At 38.1% G+C, this 15,365-nt stretch overlaps 2 protein-coding genes across 3 annotated transcripts; one reads left to right on the top strand and one right to left on the bottom strand.

The window, feature by feature from the left end:
- The first annotated feature begins 5,179 nt into the window (after positions 1-5,179).
- Positions 5,180-7,063, top strand: LOC111205383 (protein IQ-domain 26-like). Its single transcript, XM_022701109.2, has 3 exons — positions 5,180-5,870; positions 6,038-6,226; positions 6,321-7,063. The coding sequence occupies exons 1-3, from the start codon at positions 5,508-5,510 to the stop codon at positions 6,894-6,896; spliced, it is 1,128 nt and encodes a 375-aa protein (XP_022556830.1). The 5' UTR covers positions 5,180-5,507; the 3' UTR covers positions 6,897-7,063.
- Positions 7,064-11,520: 4,457 nt separating this feature from the next.
- Positions 11,521-14,188, bottom strand: LOC125584521. Of its 2 annotated transcripts, none has more exons than XM_048753126.1 (7): positions 13,854-14,188; positions 12,930-13,250; positions 12,730-12,859; positions 12,535-12,655; positions 12,271-12,447; positions 11,934-12,167; positions 11,521-11,839 (listed from the first exon to the last, which is right to left on the bottom strand). In XM_048753126.1, exons 5-7 carry the CDS (start codon positions 12,322-12,324, stop codon positions 11,606-11,608), a joined length of 522 nt encoding a protein of 173 aa, XP_048609083.1. In that variant the 5' UTR covers positions 12,325-12,447; positions 12,535-12,655; positions 12,730-12,859; positions 12,930-13,250; positions 13,854-14,188; the 3' UTR covers positions 11,521-11,605. Both variants share the same exon structure in this region; 1 of them encodes a protein (XP_048609083.1).
- Between the last annotated feature and the right edge of the window lie 1,177 nt (positions 14,189-15,365).

Genomic DNA, 15,365 nt, shown 5'->3' with positions numbered 1-15,365 from the left:
AGGTTACGTCGGAGATGGCTGCTTTCTGGGAGAAGATGCGTGTTGATATCGATACTGGGCCAAGTATTGAACAGATAACATAAGCATTTTACAACTGCGACGAGTGGTCTCCGGACGATCGCATGCGGCTGGGATACCTTGCCATCTACGCAAGATACATCGAAGGGAAAAAGTTCTCATCCGCTACATCAGCTAGTCTTGCAAGGCTAGTGATGGATTTAGAAAAATTTGAGAATTATCCATGGGGGAGAGTGGCGTTTAAGGTGCTGATGGATTCTCTGAAGGCAAAAGACTTGACGCAAACTGGTTACACTGTTGATGGGTTCATACAAGTGCTCCAAGTGTGGGCGTACTATGCTATGCCAGAATTGGGTGCTAATTATGGGTCTCCCATACCAAACAGACCGTCTCCACTGTTGCTGGCTTACAGGGGTGGCAAAAGACAACGCAAATGTTTTAAGGCTGCTATCAATAAACAGGTACTTAACTTCACTCCTAAGACTTCTCAGACGACTTAAAGTTAAGTCGTGTGGATCGTCTTCCAACAAAAGACCACTCAGACGACTTACTTTTAAGTCGTCTGAGTGGTCTTTTTGTTGGAAGACTTCCAGACGACTTAACTTTAAGTCGTCTGAGAACAAAATACTTCTCAGACGACTTAACTTTAAGTAGTCTGAGAACAAAATTCTTCTCAGACGACTTAACTAAGTTTATATCTTTTATTTATTGCAGACTATCGTGAAGAACTTCGTTCAGAAGGATTTTGATGAAATGTTTCCAAAATGGGACAGAGACGTAGATGACCCTGCCGCGGATAACATAATTAAAGTCATGTTTAATGATCCTGGATGGGAGTGGACCATGGAATGCTGGCCAGTCACCGGTACTCGCAAGATTGTGAAGATGGAAGTGAGTCCAGTGAATAATGAAGTGAGTCCCGTGAAGTCAGAGAGTGTTGTGAAGGAAGAAAGTAGCAGACCTCAGAAGAAAGCTCGTAAAGGGTCTTCTGTTTCTGCTGAGACACCTGCGGCGGGTAGTGAAGGGATGACGCATCAGCTGATTGAAAAGTCCTTGAAGGAAATATCTGATGCCATTAATCTTGGCTTTGGGACGTGCCTTAAGGAGCTCAAGTTACTGGCGGATAGGATGGTAGCTGTGGAGAAGAAGGTAGGAATCACCAACAGAGGGGGTTCATCTGATGATCGTCAACTTACAACCACTTCAAATCCACCAAAACCTGCTAACGAACCCGGGGTTAGTACCAAAACCTCTCCCAAAATTGCAGAGAAGAGAGTCACTAGGCAAAGTGTTAGGAAGAGTCAGGACTGATGTGCTTTGTTTCTTGTGTGCTTGGATGAATATGTGTGCTTTGTTTCTAGTGTGCTTTGATGAACCACTGTATGCCTTGATTCTGAACATGTGTGCTTTGTTTCTAGTGTGAATTTGATCTTTGCTGTAAGGGCTTTTGTTAATAGTTTTTAAACACTGTGAACTCGAAATTGCAGAGTGAAAGTGTGAATGGGGCGAAAGCAGGACGGAAAGAAGCCAAAGAACCGAGTCTTACTACAGAACCGAGTTCCTCGAGAGAGCTCTGTCTTGTGAGTCCTGCAGCCGACTTACCGAGTGATGATCCTAGCCAGCTGCTGTTCCAGCTGCTATAACATGAGAGCAAGGTATTTTCTCCACTTGATAGACACCACAATCACACTTTTGAAGTTCCAGATCAACATTACAGTCCCTATTGCCACCTTTCACAAAGAACGTCCATCCATCAATTTGTTGGACTCTCAGAGTATACGCGTTCTCCTCTCGGACAGCAAGCAAGTGTTCAACACCCCGACTATGTTGAGTTGTAAGACTCAAAGCATCTCCTCTCCTTTTCCAGTACCACCTTCCTAGCTTCTCCCTTATGAACTCCAGCAGGAACTGAATAGGAAATCCTCTTGCTCACTTCAGTGCGGAGTTAATTGATTCAGCGATATTGCTCGTTTTTAAGTTGTACCTGTCTCCCTGACAATGAACCCTAGACCATAGGGTCACATCGGCTTCCTCCAGATAATCAGCAAGATCCGGATTTGCACTCCGTATCTCATCCATGTACCGATCAAAATCGTAAAGTGTATGAGCATAAGCAGCACCTTTCACCAAGTACAAGAGATGCTTCCCTTTATACTTTTTGACAATATTCTGTTGAAGGTGATAATAACATATTCCTCGGGTTGCCCAAGGAAACACCTTTTCACACGCATTTATAATGGAGGCGTGCCTGTCGGAGACTATCACCAGAGGATACTCATCAGATACACAGCTCGCTAATTTTGTGAAAAACCATTCTCAAGATTCATCATTCTCACCATCTACGATCCCAAAAGCCAATGGATATATCTGAAAATTACCGTCTTGTGCGGCTGCAACCAACATAGTACCCCTATACTTCCCACTTAGGTGAGTCCCATCTACCACAATGACCCTTCTCTGATACTTAAATCCTCTGATCGAAGCTCCAAAAGCAAGAAATAGATACTTAAATCTATTCAGAGAATCAAGTTCTATAGCTGTGATAGAACCCGGATTTGCTGCCTTGATTTGCTCCAAATATGAAGGCAGTCGCTCATACCCGTCTTCCGCTGATCCTCTCACCATTTCTTGCGCATATAACAGTGCTCTGTATGAAGTGGTGTAATCAAGTGTCATGCCAAACATGTTCTTCATTGCATCTTTGATATGCTGCAGATTCAACCCATCAATGATTCCCACTCGATCTATGAAAAGTCGACCAATGTACTTCGGAGTACAACGTTTCCGCTGAGCGATTCTGTCTGGGATGGAACATGTATGAGTTGCCAAATACTTGGTTACCCAAAACGTTTTAGTCCCATGTTTCACACTTGCTCGGACCTTCCATTGACAACCACTAACACGACATGTTGCCACAAACAGAGTTTTCGTTGACTTAATATTCTGAAGGAGAACCTACGCCTCACCGCTGTCAACCGCAACTCTGAAAGCAGTGCATCCTTACTAGCAAAACTCTGGTTGATATAGATTCTGTCTGCAGATGATCCTTCTCCTTCACAACCATATGCCCCTTTGTAATCATCAAAACAGATTTCATCATCTTCTTCCTCATCCTCATCTTTAACCTTTCCATACTCACTATAATCCTCAACATCAGCGACAACAGGGATGTCAGCATCCTCCTCCCCATCATGATCCTCAGCTTCATCCCCCTCTTCAGCTTCATGCCCCTCCTCAGCTTCATCCCCCTCCTCAGCTTCATCCCCCTCTTCATCTTCATCGCTCACATCAGCTTCATCCCCCTCCTCAGCTTCATCCCCCTCCTCAGCTTCATCCCTTTCCTCTGAAACCGTTCTCATCTTGCTAAAGCTTGATACACAAAGACGTACTTCATGCGTTTTAGTTATCTCGAGCAAGTTCTGAACTTGTCTATCACTTGTAACATGAATAGGAGGAAGGTCTGGAGCCATCTGTTGTAATGAGTAGGTTAGCTCAACAGACTCTGTGTTCATGTCCAGGTTATAATCTTCTTGAGCCATTGCAACAAGATCAGCATGTGTCGAACCTTCATTTAAAAATAACATTCTCGCTCCTTTGAAATGATCAACCACAAAATTCCAACATCCATCTTTCAACAACCATTCTCCATACACTGCATGTAACTGACGCATCATCTGAAAAAGTCAAAATAAAACACATTAGCAAACTTAGAACAAAGAAAACGAAAGTTTATTAAAGATCGAAGCGGACGACCTCAATCTAAGTAGTCCAGACGACTAAAATATATGTCGTCTGGTCAACACAGAGGTTATTTTTGCAATTGACTTTGAAATCTGTTATTTCGGACGACTGAAAAATAAGTCGTCTACTATTGTTTGGCTAAAAAAAAACTCCAAAAAAGCTAGACGACTTACATTTCAGTCGTCATAGGTTAGTTTTGCATTTGACTGGATAATTTCAGAAGTTTGACTTCCCCAGACGACTTACATTTCAGTCGTCTGGCGAAAATTAAAATAATAATATTTTTTTAAAAGTAGACGACTTACAGTTAAGTCGTCATAGGTTAGTTTTGCAATTGAAAAAAAAAACTTCAAGATTTAATTATATACAGACGACTTATAATTCAGTCGTCCACGAGACGACTGAAATGTAAGTCGTCCAGGATTTACGAGGTTTGACCAGAATCTCGGAAAAAAATCTTGGATGACTTACAAGTAAGTCGTCTCGTGGACGACTGAATTATAAGTCGTCTGTGTATAATTAAATTTTGAAGTTTTTTTTTCAATTGCAAAACTAACCTATGACGACTTAACTGTAAGTCGTCTACTTTTAAAAAAATATTGTTATTTTAATTTTCGCCAGACGACTGAAATGTAAGTCGTCTGGGGAAGTCAAACTTCTGAAATTATCCAGTCAAATGCAAAACTAACCTATGACGACTGAAATGTAAGTCGTCTAGGTTCTTTGGAAATTTTTTTGAAACCAAACAAAAATAGACGACTCAACTTTCAGTCGTCTCAGGTTACAGATTTCAAAGTCAATTGCAAAAATAACATCTGCGTTGACCAGACGACTTCCAGGTAAGTTGTCTACAGCCAGACGACTTCCCAAGTAAGTCGTCTGACGAACAGATCTGGAAAAAAACTCGATGTCATACCTTAAATTGGTGAGATAAGTTCCTTAGCATACATAAGGCTTCTCCAAGCACACAGAATCACAAACGAAAGTAACCCACCCAGAATCGTTAGCTTCTATGACTCTATGAACCATAAAAAATTTAGAATCAAAATCTTGGGTTTTTTTAGCTCATTGTGGAGAGAAAGTGAGAGATATGTTGTGTTTAGTTCACAAGAATGAAAAAAGAAGAAGGGTAAATCGATTTTGGGAGCATTAAGAGCTTCAAATTGGTTGTTCATGGTGGTTGTGGTATTGATGACAATGACAATCTTGTAATTACTTGAAGATGATGAGGGTGAGAGAGTAAAAATGTCATTTTCGAAAAAAAAAGAAAAAAAAAATTGATGGCATTTTCGTAAATTATATGAACTTGTGGGGTGAATAGGGCAAAACCAATTTTCAAAAAAAAAGAGGTTAGTTTTGTGTTTGACTTTAAGTTATAGGTCAATTTTGCAAAAAGCCCAACAAATAAACTGTAATATTTTTTTTTATATAAATTAACCTATCTGTCCTTTGCTCAAATTTAAATTCAAATAATACTCATATATATAAATGTGAACCTGATATATATTTTCAGGAACGTAATTCCATTGCTCCATCCATCTCTCTCGCTCTTCAGTTCTTTTCTCCTTTGTTTTTTACGGTGCTTCGTCACTAAACATCGTCTTCAGTTTCAGTGCCATAAATTTTGTTTTCCTCTCCATTTTCTGCAGATAAGTTCTTCTGGGTATTTGTGATTTGTCATCTCTGATTCTTTTTTCTTTTTAAATCGCGAAGAAAACATCTTTGGCCGTTCTTGAGGCTGAAAGAAGATGGGCAGAGCATCGAGATGGTTTAAGGGCATTTTCGGTATGAAAAAGAGCAAAGAGAAAGAGAGCCCAGTTTCCGGCGACGGAAGAGGAGAAACCGGTGGGTCCCTCGTTTACGGAAAAACACTCCAAGCAGACTCTGTCTGGCTCAGAACCTACTTGGCAGAAACAGACATAGAACAGAACAAACACGCTATTGCAGTTGCTGCCGCCACTGCCGCAGCCGCAGACGCAGCAGTTGCAGCGGCTCAAGCTGCCGTCGCGGTGGTCAGGCTAACAAGTAACGGAAGATCGGGAGGATATTCCGGGACCACAATGGAACGGTGGGCGGCCGTTAAAATTCAAACAATCTTCAAGGGCTATTTGGTAAATTATCAAAACTATCTCCAAAAACTCTTTCTGTCATCATTTTCGACATGAAGCATGCCTGTACATTGCTCGCTCCTTAATGTAACTGTACATGTCTTTGCTAGATTATTTTCCAATGTGATTATTATTATTATTTTTAATATTAAATTTGAATATTTTTTTAGGCGAGGAAAGCGTTAAGAGCGTTGAAAGGTATAGTGAAGTTACAAGCTTTGGTGAGAGGATACTTAGTCCGCAAACGCCCCGCCGAAACGCTTCATAGCATGCAAGCTCTCATCAGAGCACAAACTAGCGTTCGTTCTCAACGCATCAACCGCAACAACATGTTACACATACATCCTAGACATTCTCTCGTAAGAAGAGCCTTTCATTTCTAATTCTATTACTCTCAATTCTTTTATAAATAGTCAAACTTATGTTTTTGGTGGATTGATTGATATATAATAGGAGAGATCTGATGATTCAAGAAGCGAGGTCCACAGCAAGAGAATATCAGTCTCTGTCGAGAAACATAACAACAACAACACGTACAATGAGACCAGTCCCAAGATTGTTGAGATTGACACTTACAAGACAAAGTCAAGATCGAGGAGACTGAACGTTGATGTATCTGAACATGGAGATGATATCGAGTGGAGTTTTCCAGGAGATAAATGTAAGTTTCCTACGGCTCAAAACACGCCGAGATTCTATTCGTCAGCAGTGAATAATCATCACTACTACTACACTCCACCTTCGCCAGCAAAGAGCGTTTGTAGAGACGCTTGTTTTAGACCAAGTCATCCTGGTTTGATGTCACCGAGCTATATGGCTAATACGCTGTCGTTTAAGGCCAAGGTGCGTTCCCATAGTGCGCCGAGACAGCGTCCTGATAAAAAGAAGTTGTCGCTTGAAGAGATTATGGCGGCTAGAAGTAGCGTTAGCGGCGTGAGGATGGTCCAACCGCAACAAGAAAAACGCTCTTCTTGTTCTTATGATCGTCAGTTTCCTCAAGAACGGGTGGATTTTAGATACTATAATTAGAAAGAAACGTCATTTTCGTCCTTAAAGAAGAGATCGTCGTAGTCTTTGACTTTTCTTTTTTATATTTGGTCATTTATTTCTCGTTCTTATTTTTGTAAATTTTTGCTTTTGGAAAAAATGTTACATTTATTTCTAGTTATTAACGAGACTACTTTAACTACTTACTATTTCGTAGTCTTTGACTTTTCTTTTTTACTACACACGAGACCTCTTCATGTTAAAATGCTTTTTGTGAACTAAATTTATACAACAGAAAAGTAAGAAATTGTTTAAAAAGTTCATGCATTACAGTAGAGAATTAAGGTTTAAAAATAAAATGTTAACTGAAATTGGATAGAGAATTTGAAATTCAAAGATGTGCGATATCGAGAAGATATTTTTAGCAACCTAACAATGATGACGAAATGAGGTTGAAAATTGCGATAAAATGAATCAGACAAGTACGATATGACGTTATCATTATTTATGAAATTTTCAAAATCTTTTGCAATGTTTCTGTATCTAATCATTGTTTAAAAACCACCAGCGGATATGACTGGCGGAGGCAGATACGTCCATGCGTCATCATATTCGTTCTTTTGAAACAAACTAAAATAAAAATTTACTGTATTTCTTAGGCTTTTGATAAGCTCTGTTTACCATGTCAAAGATAAAAGGATAAGAGCTACATTCGGTGGCGGAGCCAAGATCACATTTTACATGGGTCATTTATTAAATTAATTATGTAAATATCATTAGAAGATGTAAAAATGGGTCAAAAGAAAGAATTGATGTTGAGTTAAGAGGGTCAAGCTTCAGGCTTTTCACCAAATAATCTAAAAACTACCTAACATGCATAAGTGAATTTCATTTTTTTATAAAAATCACGGGGTCAGCTGACCCCCCTCCCCACCATATAGCTCTGCCACTGGCTTCATTTACCTCATAATCTAACAAAACGAGTCCCTAATAGCCTTTTAATTAAGGTTTATCTACCTTAATCATAGTCTAGACTTTAGACTCTACGCGAATATGCTTTTAACATTTTTTAAAAATTGTTAAAATGTTTGTTTTACTGGTCCCAACTCTTTCTTCGGATGCAAAATTGATCTTTTTTGCTTTGAGCAGCTTCAAGAAATCTACTGTGCAACCATAGATTCCAAACATCCGGTCTTGTTATAGGCCCATAAAATTTAATTAGTTTGACCAGATCAGTTTGTTATCGACAGAGCCGGTCTGACATTTTTTAAATTTGCATAATGCCCTATGTTAAAATATAAATTTATGCCTTTATTATTTATATAATTTTTCATCGTGCCCTAGTTACAAGTAAAATTGTTGTATAAAATCGAGATGTCTAAACGACCGGTTCCCGACATCTAAAACAGATAGGCATAGATTCTCTCTCTATTATAGAGAGAGAAAATTTTCTCTCCATCCCTTCTTAACAATTTCACATATTTCAGAAGGGGGAGAGATTTAATCGACTTTTTTGTATGTAATATACTTTCGATCTTTGATCGATTTTGATTTTCGCTAGGCGACTTTGTATTTTCGTTTAGACGATTTTGTACTGTTTTCAAACCAATTTCGAGTTCGTGCTTCATGTTTCTCTTTGTACCCGAGTTGGTTTGAATAAGTGTCCGAATGGAAGAGCGGGACAAGTGCAGTTCTCCCGCACTGCATTTACCATTCACCGTTTTCTGTTTGCAAAAGCATTTCAAACAGGAGATCTGCATGCAGTTCAATATTTTTTGTCTTTTTGTGAAAAAAACAGGAGATGCAGATCTCATCCGCCAACATTTAGTGGTATTGATCTGCTTTTTTTTTGTTTTGGTCAATAAATAACTTTGTTACAACACATAACTTTAAAAATATATTTATCTAGTTTTATGAATATAATATTTTTATTTTATTTTATTTACAATTTTAACAATAAAAACTTATCATTCTCTATTTATTATTTTTTGTCATATAATTTTTTATTTTTTTAAATAAGAAAATAAAAGAAGTATAGGTATTTTATAAAATATTTACAGATATTTCAGGCGATCCTATAACAACTAAGATATTTGTTTAGATATCTAGGTGTCATTTTTATTGTTTTAATATATGATGTATAGTTTTGAACTGATTTTGTCATTCATAAGTTATACTAAATTATTTGATCGGTTTAATCTGGTTTTTTCCTGCATGATCCACTTGATCTGCACTTGTCCCGCTTAATCTGCATTTGTCCTGCTTGATCTGCATTTGTCCTGCTTGATCTGCATGATCTGCTTGATCTGTCCCGATTGAACTGCTTTTAACATTCGAAGCCTAAATAAAACTCCGACCTTGTGTTGATCGGAAGTTAAAGTCAGAGTTTCTTCTCCTTCTGTTTCGATTAATTTTATGCCGTTGGACCTAGAGAACCGATTCCCTTCTTTGTTAGAAAGCTTGGTTTTGATTTTGAGTTGGTATCAATCTTTGCTTCATGTTTAGGCAAAGTATCCATAGGAATCAAGAACTGAGATTTGGATATGCTTTGGAGAATTTGATACAGAATTCAGAAGAGTTGGAGCTGCCCTATAGGCTAGTGTTCTGACAAAATTCTGTTATTGATTCTACTGGAGCTTTCTCTGAACTCATCTCTAACGATTAGAGAAGAAGACTTTTGGTTCCTCGGAGTTTGAAGGAAGAAGAACATGCAAGCTTGTTCAAGCGAATCGGAGGCAGAGACTGGAGGTTTGTCCGGCGAGGTTTCCGGCACCGCTTCTCGTTCCTCGATTCTGAAGTAACGAAGCCACGTTGACAAGCACGTGTCGATCATGGAAAGGATCGAGATCTTTAGTTGTTGGGTTTCGTTTTGGGCATAATAATGTTAATTGTATGGGCTTGAATTAGCTCGTAAAACTTGCCCATTGGACTCATATAAATGCAATGGTTGACAAAAAAAAAAAAACGACCGGTTCCTTTGCCTATGTTATAGACCCATAAAATTTAATTTTCTTTTCATCAGATGATTTCTTTTTTTTCTTCTTCTTATAGACTAGTTCCAAATTTGTTTTGTTTTGAGTTACTCTAATTACAGTTTGAGCTCAAATGTTCAAGTGAATATAGTAAGGCAGTGAATGGCACGTACGGTAGGCCTGGGACGGATCGGGTATCCGGACAATTTTAAGGTATCCGGATCCGGATCTTTATCCGGCAGATCCATAATTATACTATACTTATCCGGATCCGGGGTTCTCGGATATCCGGGTGTTGGATATCTTTCTAAAAATTGTAATATCCGGATCCGGATTTGGATCCTTAAAATAAATAAAAATAATATTAATACATATAAAATATTAACAAAAATTTAAAAATAAAAAAAATATATATTTTTTAATTATTTTTATGTATAATATTACAAAATTTACATAAAATTTACATATACTATTATAAAAATAAAAATATATTAAATAAAATTAGTTTATATATATATATACATTACTATTTTAAAAATAGTTATTGATAAAACTTACGGATCCAGATATCCGGACTAAGAAATCAAGATATCCGGATCCGGATCCGGCTTTAACGGATCCAACATTTTACTATTCGGATCCGGATTCGGTCTCTCCGGATATCCAGATTTTCGGATCGGATCCGGATCGAATCTCGGATCGAATCCCGATCTCAGATAAAAGTCCCAAGCCTAACGTACGGTATATCTGTGGGAGTGACTCCGCGGCCTTTACCAATGTTTGGTTAAGACTAATAAGCGAATCTGATCCCTTTGGAAGCTGGCACAGCTTTCGGTAGTCAAAGAGGAAGGCCATAAGATCGTTGGTTCCATCGTAGCGCCGGCGATTTGCTTCGTATATTTGAAGTTCATGTTCTTCCCATTACCAAGTATTGATCATGTAGCGCTTGAATTTGTCACACGTTTGTGATCTCTCTCTCTTGATAGTCTTTGAATAAGTTTGAGCTACTTTTAATTGTCTCAATTTCTTTCCGGTTCTTCTCTTTTTTGTTGTGGTCTGTTTAAGATGGATTTGTGCAATGGTCGTTTGTAACTGTGAGAAATCAAACTAAGTCTCACGTTGAAGAAAGAATTAGACAAGGAATGTCTAATATATAAAAAAAATATCCAACTCTAATTAGTATGAGCCATTCACTACAAGAAAACACCGGTATTTCGACGACAAATATCGTCGGTATGTCCTCGGAATAACGGTATTCCGAGGACATACCGACGAGAACGGTCGTCGGAAATTTCTCGTCGGAAAGTAAAATTTCCTCGGAAAATTTCGAGGGAATGCCGAGAATTAAAGATTCCGAGGACATTCCGAAGAAACATTTTCTAGGAATGTTCGTCGGTATCTCCTCGGATATTTCCGATGGAACGGTCCTCGGAAACATTCCGAGAGAAAAGAGGTATCGGAATATTCCGACGAACCTCGGCCGTCGGAATATTCCGAGAAACTTTTGCCGTTGGAATATTCCGAGGAAGTGTATCCGTCGGGATATTCCGAGGAGATATGCCCTCGGAATATTCCGAGGAAGTTGTCGTCGGAATATCCCGAGGGATACACTTCCTCGGAATATTCCCAAAAATAATTTTTTTTTTTAAATTAAAAATTTATTTTTTTAATTGAAATTCGAAAATATAAAAAAATTGAAATAGAAAACATATTAGATAATATTCAAAGTTGTACATACCAAAATAAAAACATTCAGAGTTTTTGAAAAAAAGAAAGAAACTACGGGTACATCCTCTTCATCATCTCCATCATTTGCTCGTTCTGCTTCCTCGTTGCCTCCCGTCCCGCCTCTTGATCAGCCATATTTTGCTTCAACGCAGCTATGCAGTCATCTTTGTCCTTCAACTGGTCCATAAGCACTTCTGGATCAACATAGGGCTGTGGTGCAGAAGGAGGAACCGACCGGGCTCGACGACCCAAACCGGCCAAACGTCCCTTCTTCTTTGGAACCGACTGAAATAGAAAATAAACAAATTTAAATAATAGAAAAGATGATAAAATGAAAATAAAGAAATAAATGAATTGAACTTTTTTATAAAGAACATACCGATTCAACGATTTCGTTGATTCGAATCCGGGACAAGTTGGTCGAAGCCGTCGAAGTGGCGTCCAGGTCGGTTTGAAGCTGAGATAGACGGGTCTCTTCGTCTTCCTTCTGAGTTTCGATCAGGCTGAGCACATCCCTCACAACACCATCATCAATCTCCCCGGTGTGCTTGTTGGTATGCGCCGTCTTCATTAGGACGAAATCATCAACCGGCTCCCCATCATTTTCATCCGCCTTGAAAAAAACAAAAGTTAAACAAACATTAGAAATTAGAAGAAATGCATAAAAAGTAAAATAAAAATACTTAAATAATTAAAAAAAAAAAGATTGAACTTACCAAGCGATCCCCCAGAGTGGCAATAGTCTGGGCACCCGAATTGTGCTTGTACATGCCCTTCCCGCCACGATCGCTCTTGCGGTTGGCGGACTTGGTCACGGAGGTAGCTTTCGTCTCGTCCTTATCCCAATGCACACACAACTCCTCCCAGACCGTGCTGTTGATCGACTTCGGGACCTTTTAATAAAAAAAATATAAAATAGTTTAATAAATCTAAAAATAGTTTAATAAATTCAAAAAATTGTTTGATAAATTAAAAAAAACCTGGTTGATGAGCCACTTCTGCTTCCACTCGTAGATGTACTTTCCTATAGTTGTCCATAACTTTATGGACGAAGACGTCACGGATAAAGTTCGTGTGATCGGGATTCCAGGTGAACTCTTGCTGAAAAAAAATACAATTTGTAAAAATTTTATATTAAAGATTAAAAATATAAGTTAAAAAATTAGAATACTTACCGCAAACTGACGAAACCACATCTCCTGGTCCTCGGCAGGGAAGTGAGTGAAAGTCGGATATCCCTTGCTGAGGTTCGAGTACATCATATTGTTGATCCATGCGCTGATCCCGTTCCCAGATCGGTTGAACCTAATATAAGAAAAAAATTATTAATAATGAATCAAATTTTAATGAAAGGAAAAAAAAGACTTTTAATTACCATGTTTGACGTCGTCCCTTTGGACACGGAGTGAGATAGAGAAGATGCTCACGACCGGGCTGTTGAACCAACTGGGCAACAGTCATCACTCCCGGAACGACTGGAGGAGCGGGAGGGGGTGCAGCAACGGAAGGGAATGCAGCAGCGGGAGCAAAAACCAGAGCGGGAAATGAAGAATCCCGACAGTGGCTGCTCGACCCCCGAGAGTGGCTGGACGAACCCCGAGAGTGGCTGAACGAACCCTGAGAGTGGCTTCCCGTACCACTACGACCTCGTGGTGAGGCACGACGAGATCGAGACCGGATCTGATCACCAGTAGACCTGTAAATTAAAAAAAACATATTTAAAAATAGTTTTAATAAATATTAATTGAAAAAATATTTAAAATTAGTTATAATAAATATATAAATTAAAAAAACATATTTAAAAATAGTTTTAATAAATTTTAATTGAAAAACATATTTAAAAATAGTTTTTATAAATACAAAAAATAATAAAATAGTGTTTATAAATCAAAAAATGTTTTATAAATACAAAATTAGTTTTAATAAATATAAATATTTTTATAAATATGAAATCATCTTTTATAAATCCAAAAATCGAATTTATATTACAAAAAACATTTTGTAAAATCCAAAAAATCAAATTTATGTACAAAAAATGTTTTGTAAAATCCAAAAATCGAATTTATATACAAAAATAGATTTTATAAATACAAAAATAATTAAAAATTTATAAAAAAGTTCTAAATCAATTCAACACAACAAATTATCCAACCAAATCACAATTCTAAACCTATTACACAACCAAATCACAATCCTAATCAATCACCCTAACAAAAATCTATAAAAAAACTTCTAAAATCATCAAATCTACATAAAAACCTAACAAATAGAACCTAAGAGAGTGGGATAGGGTCCTTACATGATTTGTGTAGGTTTATAGAGGATTGGCCGGAGAGATCGTCGCGAGAGAAGGGGGAGATCGCCGGAAGAAGAGATAGATCGCCGGAGAGGAAGAAGAGAGAAATGGGGAAGAAGAAGTGTTTCGTCATTATAAAACCCAGGGTCCGACGGAAACTATCCGTCGGAATTTCCTCGGTATTTTTAATTTCAATTTTCGCAAAATATTTGGCGGCTGGTTTGTCCAGTTAAATGAAAATATTCCGAGGAAATTCCGACGGACACTTAAATATCCGTCGGAATTTCCTCGGTATTCTTATATTAAAAAAAAAAAGGCGATGCTACTCTGTTTCCGAGTCATCATCACCAGATGAATCTGAATCTGGATCTTGGTGAAACTCTCCAATCTCTGGTTCATCCTCTACGTGAACGACGGCTTCCTCTCCAAAGTCGGTTAAATCGACTACAAGGCCAACTGCAGCTAAATCTTCTGCTGCACTTAAGTTACCGGATGTGCTTGGTTGTAGTGGGTCTTCCAGCTCAGAACTTTCATGAACTCGGCCTCTCGGGTTGAGTGATGTAACAGTGACCCATGGATCATCTCTGTTCCTAACTCGAGGGTACTTGATATAACAAACCTGTACCATTTAAAAAATTATTTAATTTGTAAATAAGTGTTATTAATACCCATGATGATAAATCATTATGAATTGATATATGTATATTTAATTACCTGATCGGCCTGAGAAGGAAGAATGAAAGGATCATAATAAAGCAACTTTCGCCTCGAATGTACTGATGTAACACCAAATGCATCTGTTCTCACACCTCGATCTGGAGTGTTGTCGTACCCATCACAATAGAAAATAGTACAGCGCAATCCAACCATGCCCGGAAACTTGATTTCCATAATCTCCCGTATGTTTCCGTAGAATACATCATCTTCAGATGCAGAACAAACGTCAGCATCATAAGTCGTACTCGAACGTCTCCTCTTTTGAGTTGTGAATGCATATCCTCGAGTACAAAATCTCGGATATGACTTCACAACATACTCTGGTCCACGCACCATCTCGCGTATCCAATCGTCAAATGTTTCACCTCTGGCCATACCAGCAGACACCTATTACTAGCACATATATATGTTATATCAATATATGTGAATTAGTATAAATATGTGATAAATAATATTTTAATTTGTTTAAAGCACTCACATAAGTAAGCATCTATCCAGAAAATTCTCTCTGCTTCAGTTCTTCAAGTTCCTCCTCTGTGGCGTATCTATATTCGAACCGCTTTTCTGCCATGAAAATCATGTACATATGTTGACAATAATATAATTAATTAAGATTTAAATTTCAACTTGTTAAAATAAAAATGTGTAAGCTAATTTATTTACCTCTCATATTGAAGAACATCTTTGCAGTTGGTGAGCAACTATGTTTGCAAATGACTGCGCTCCTGCTCAGTAAGTCGACGGTCCTTTGGTTTTCCGCTAAGTCGTCCAACATCTGTGAAGATGTCTGGAACCGTA

The sequence above is a fragment of the Brassica napus genome, chromosome C3 (assembly GCF_020379485.1).
Source record: "Brassica napus cultivar Da-Ae chromosome C3, Da-Ae, whole genome shotgun sequence".
NCBI lineage: Eukaryota > Viridiplantae > Streptophyta > Magnoliopsida > Brassicales > Brassicaceae > Brassica > Brassica napus.
This window is presented reverse-complemented; position numbering and strand designations above follow the sequence as displayed.

Excerpts from the sequence above, each read along its gene's own strand:
- LOC111205383 (XM_022701109.2), top strand. The coding sequence starts at position 5,508 with ATGGGCAGAGCATCGAGATGGTTTAAGGGCATTTTCGGTATGAAAAAG. Across the intron at positions 5,871-6,037 it reads CAATCTTCAAGGGCTATTTG|GCGAGGAAAGCGTTAAGAGC; the intron begins GTAAATTATCAA and ends ATATTTTTTTAG. Across the intron at positions 6,227-6,320 it reads TACATCCTAGACATTCTCTC|GAGAGATCTGATGATTCAAG; the intron begins GTAAGAAGAGCC and ends GATATATAATAG.
- LOC125584521 (XM_048753126.1), bottom strand. The coding sequence starts at position 12,324 with ATGTACAAGCACAATTCGGGTGCCCAGACTATTGCCACTCTGGGGGAT. Across the intron at positions 12,168-12,270 it reads CCACTCTGGGGGATCGCTTG|GCGGATGAAAATGATGGGGA; the intron begins GTAAGTTCAATC and ends GTTTTTTTCAAG. Across the intron at positions 11,840-11,933 it reads TCAACGAAATCGTTGAATCG|TCGGTTCCAAAGAAGAAGGG; the intron begins GTATGTTCTTTA and ends TTTCTATTTCAG.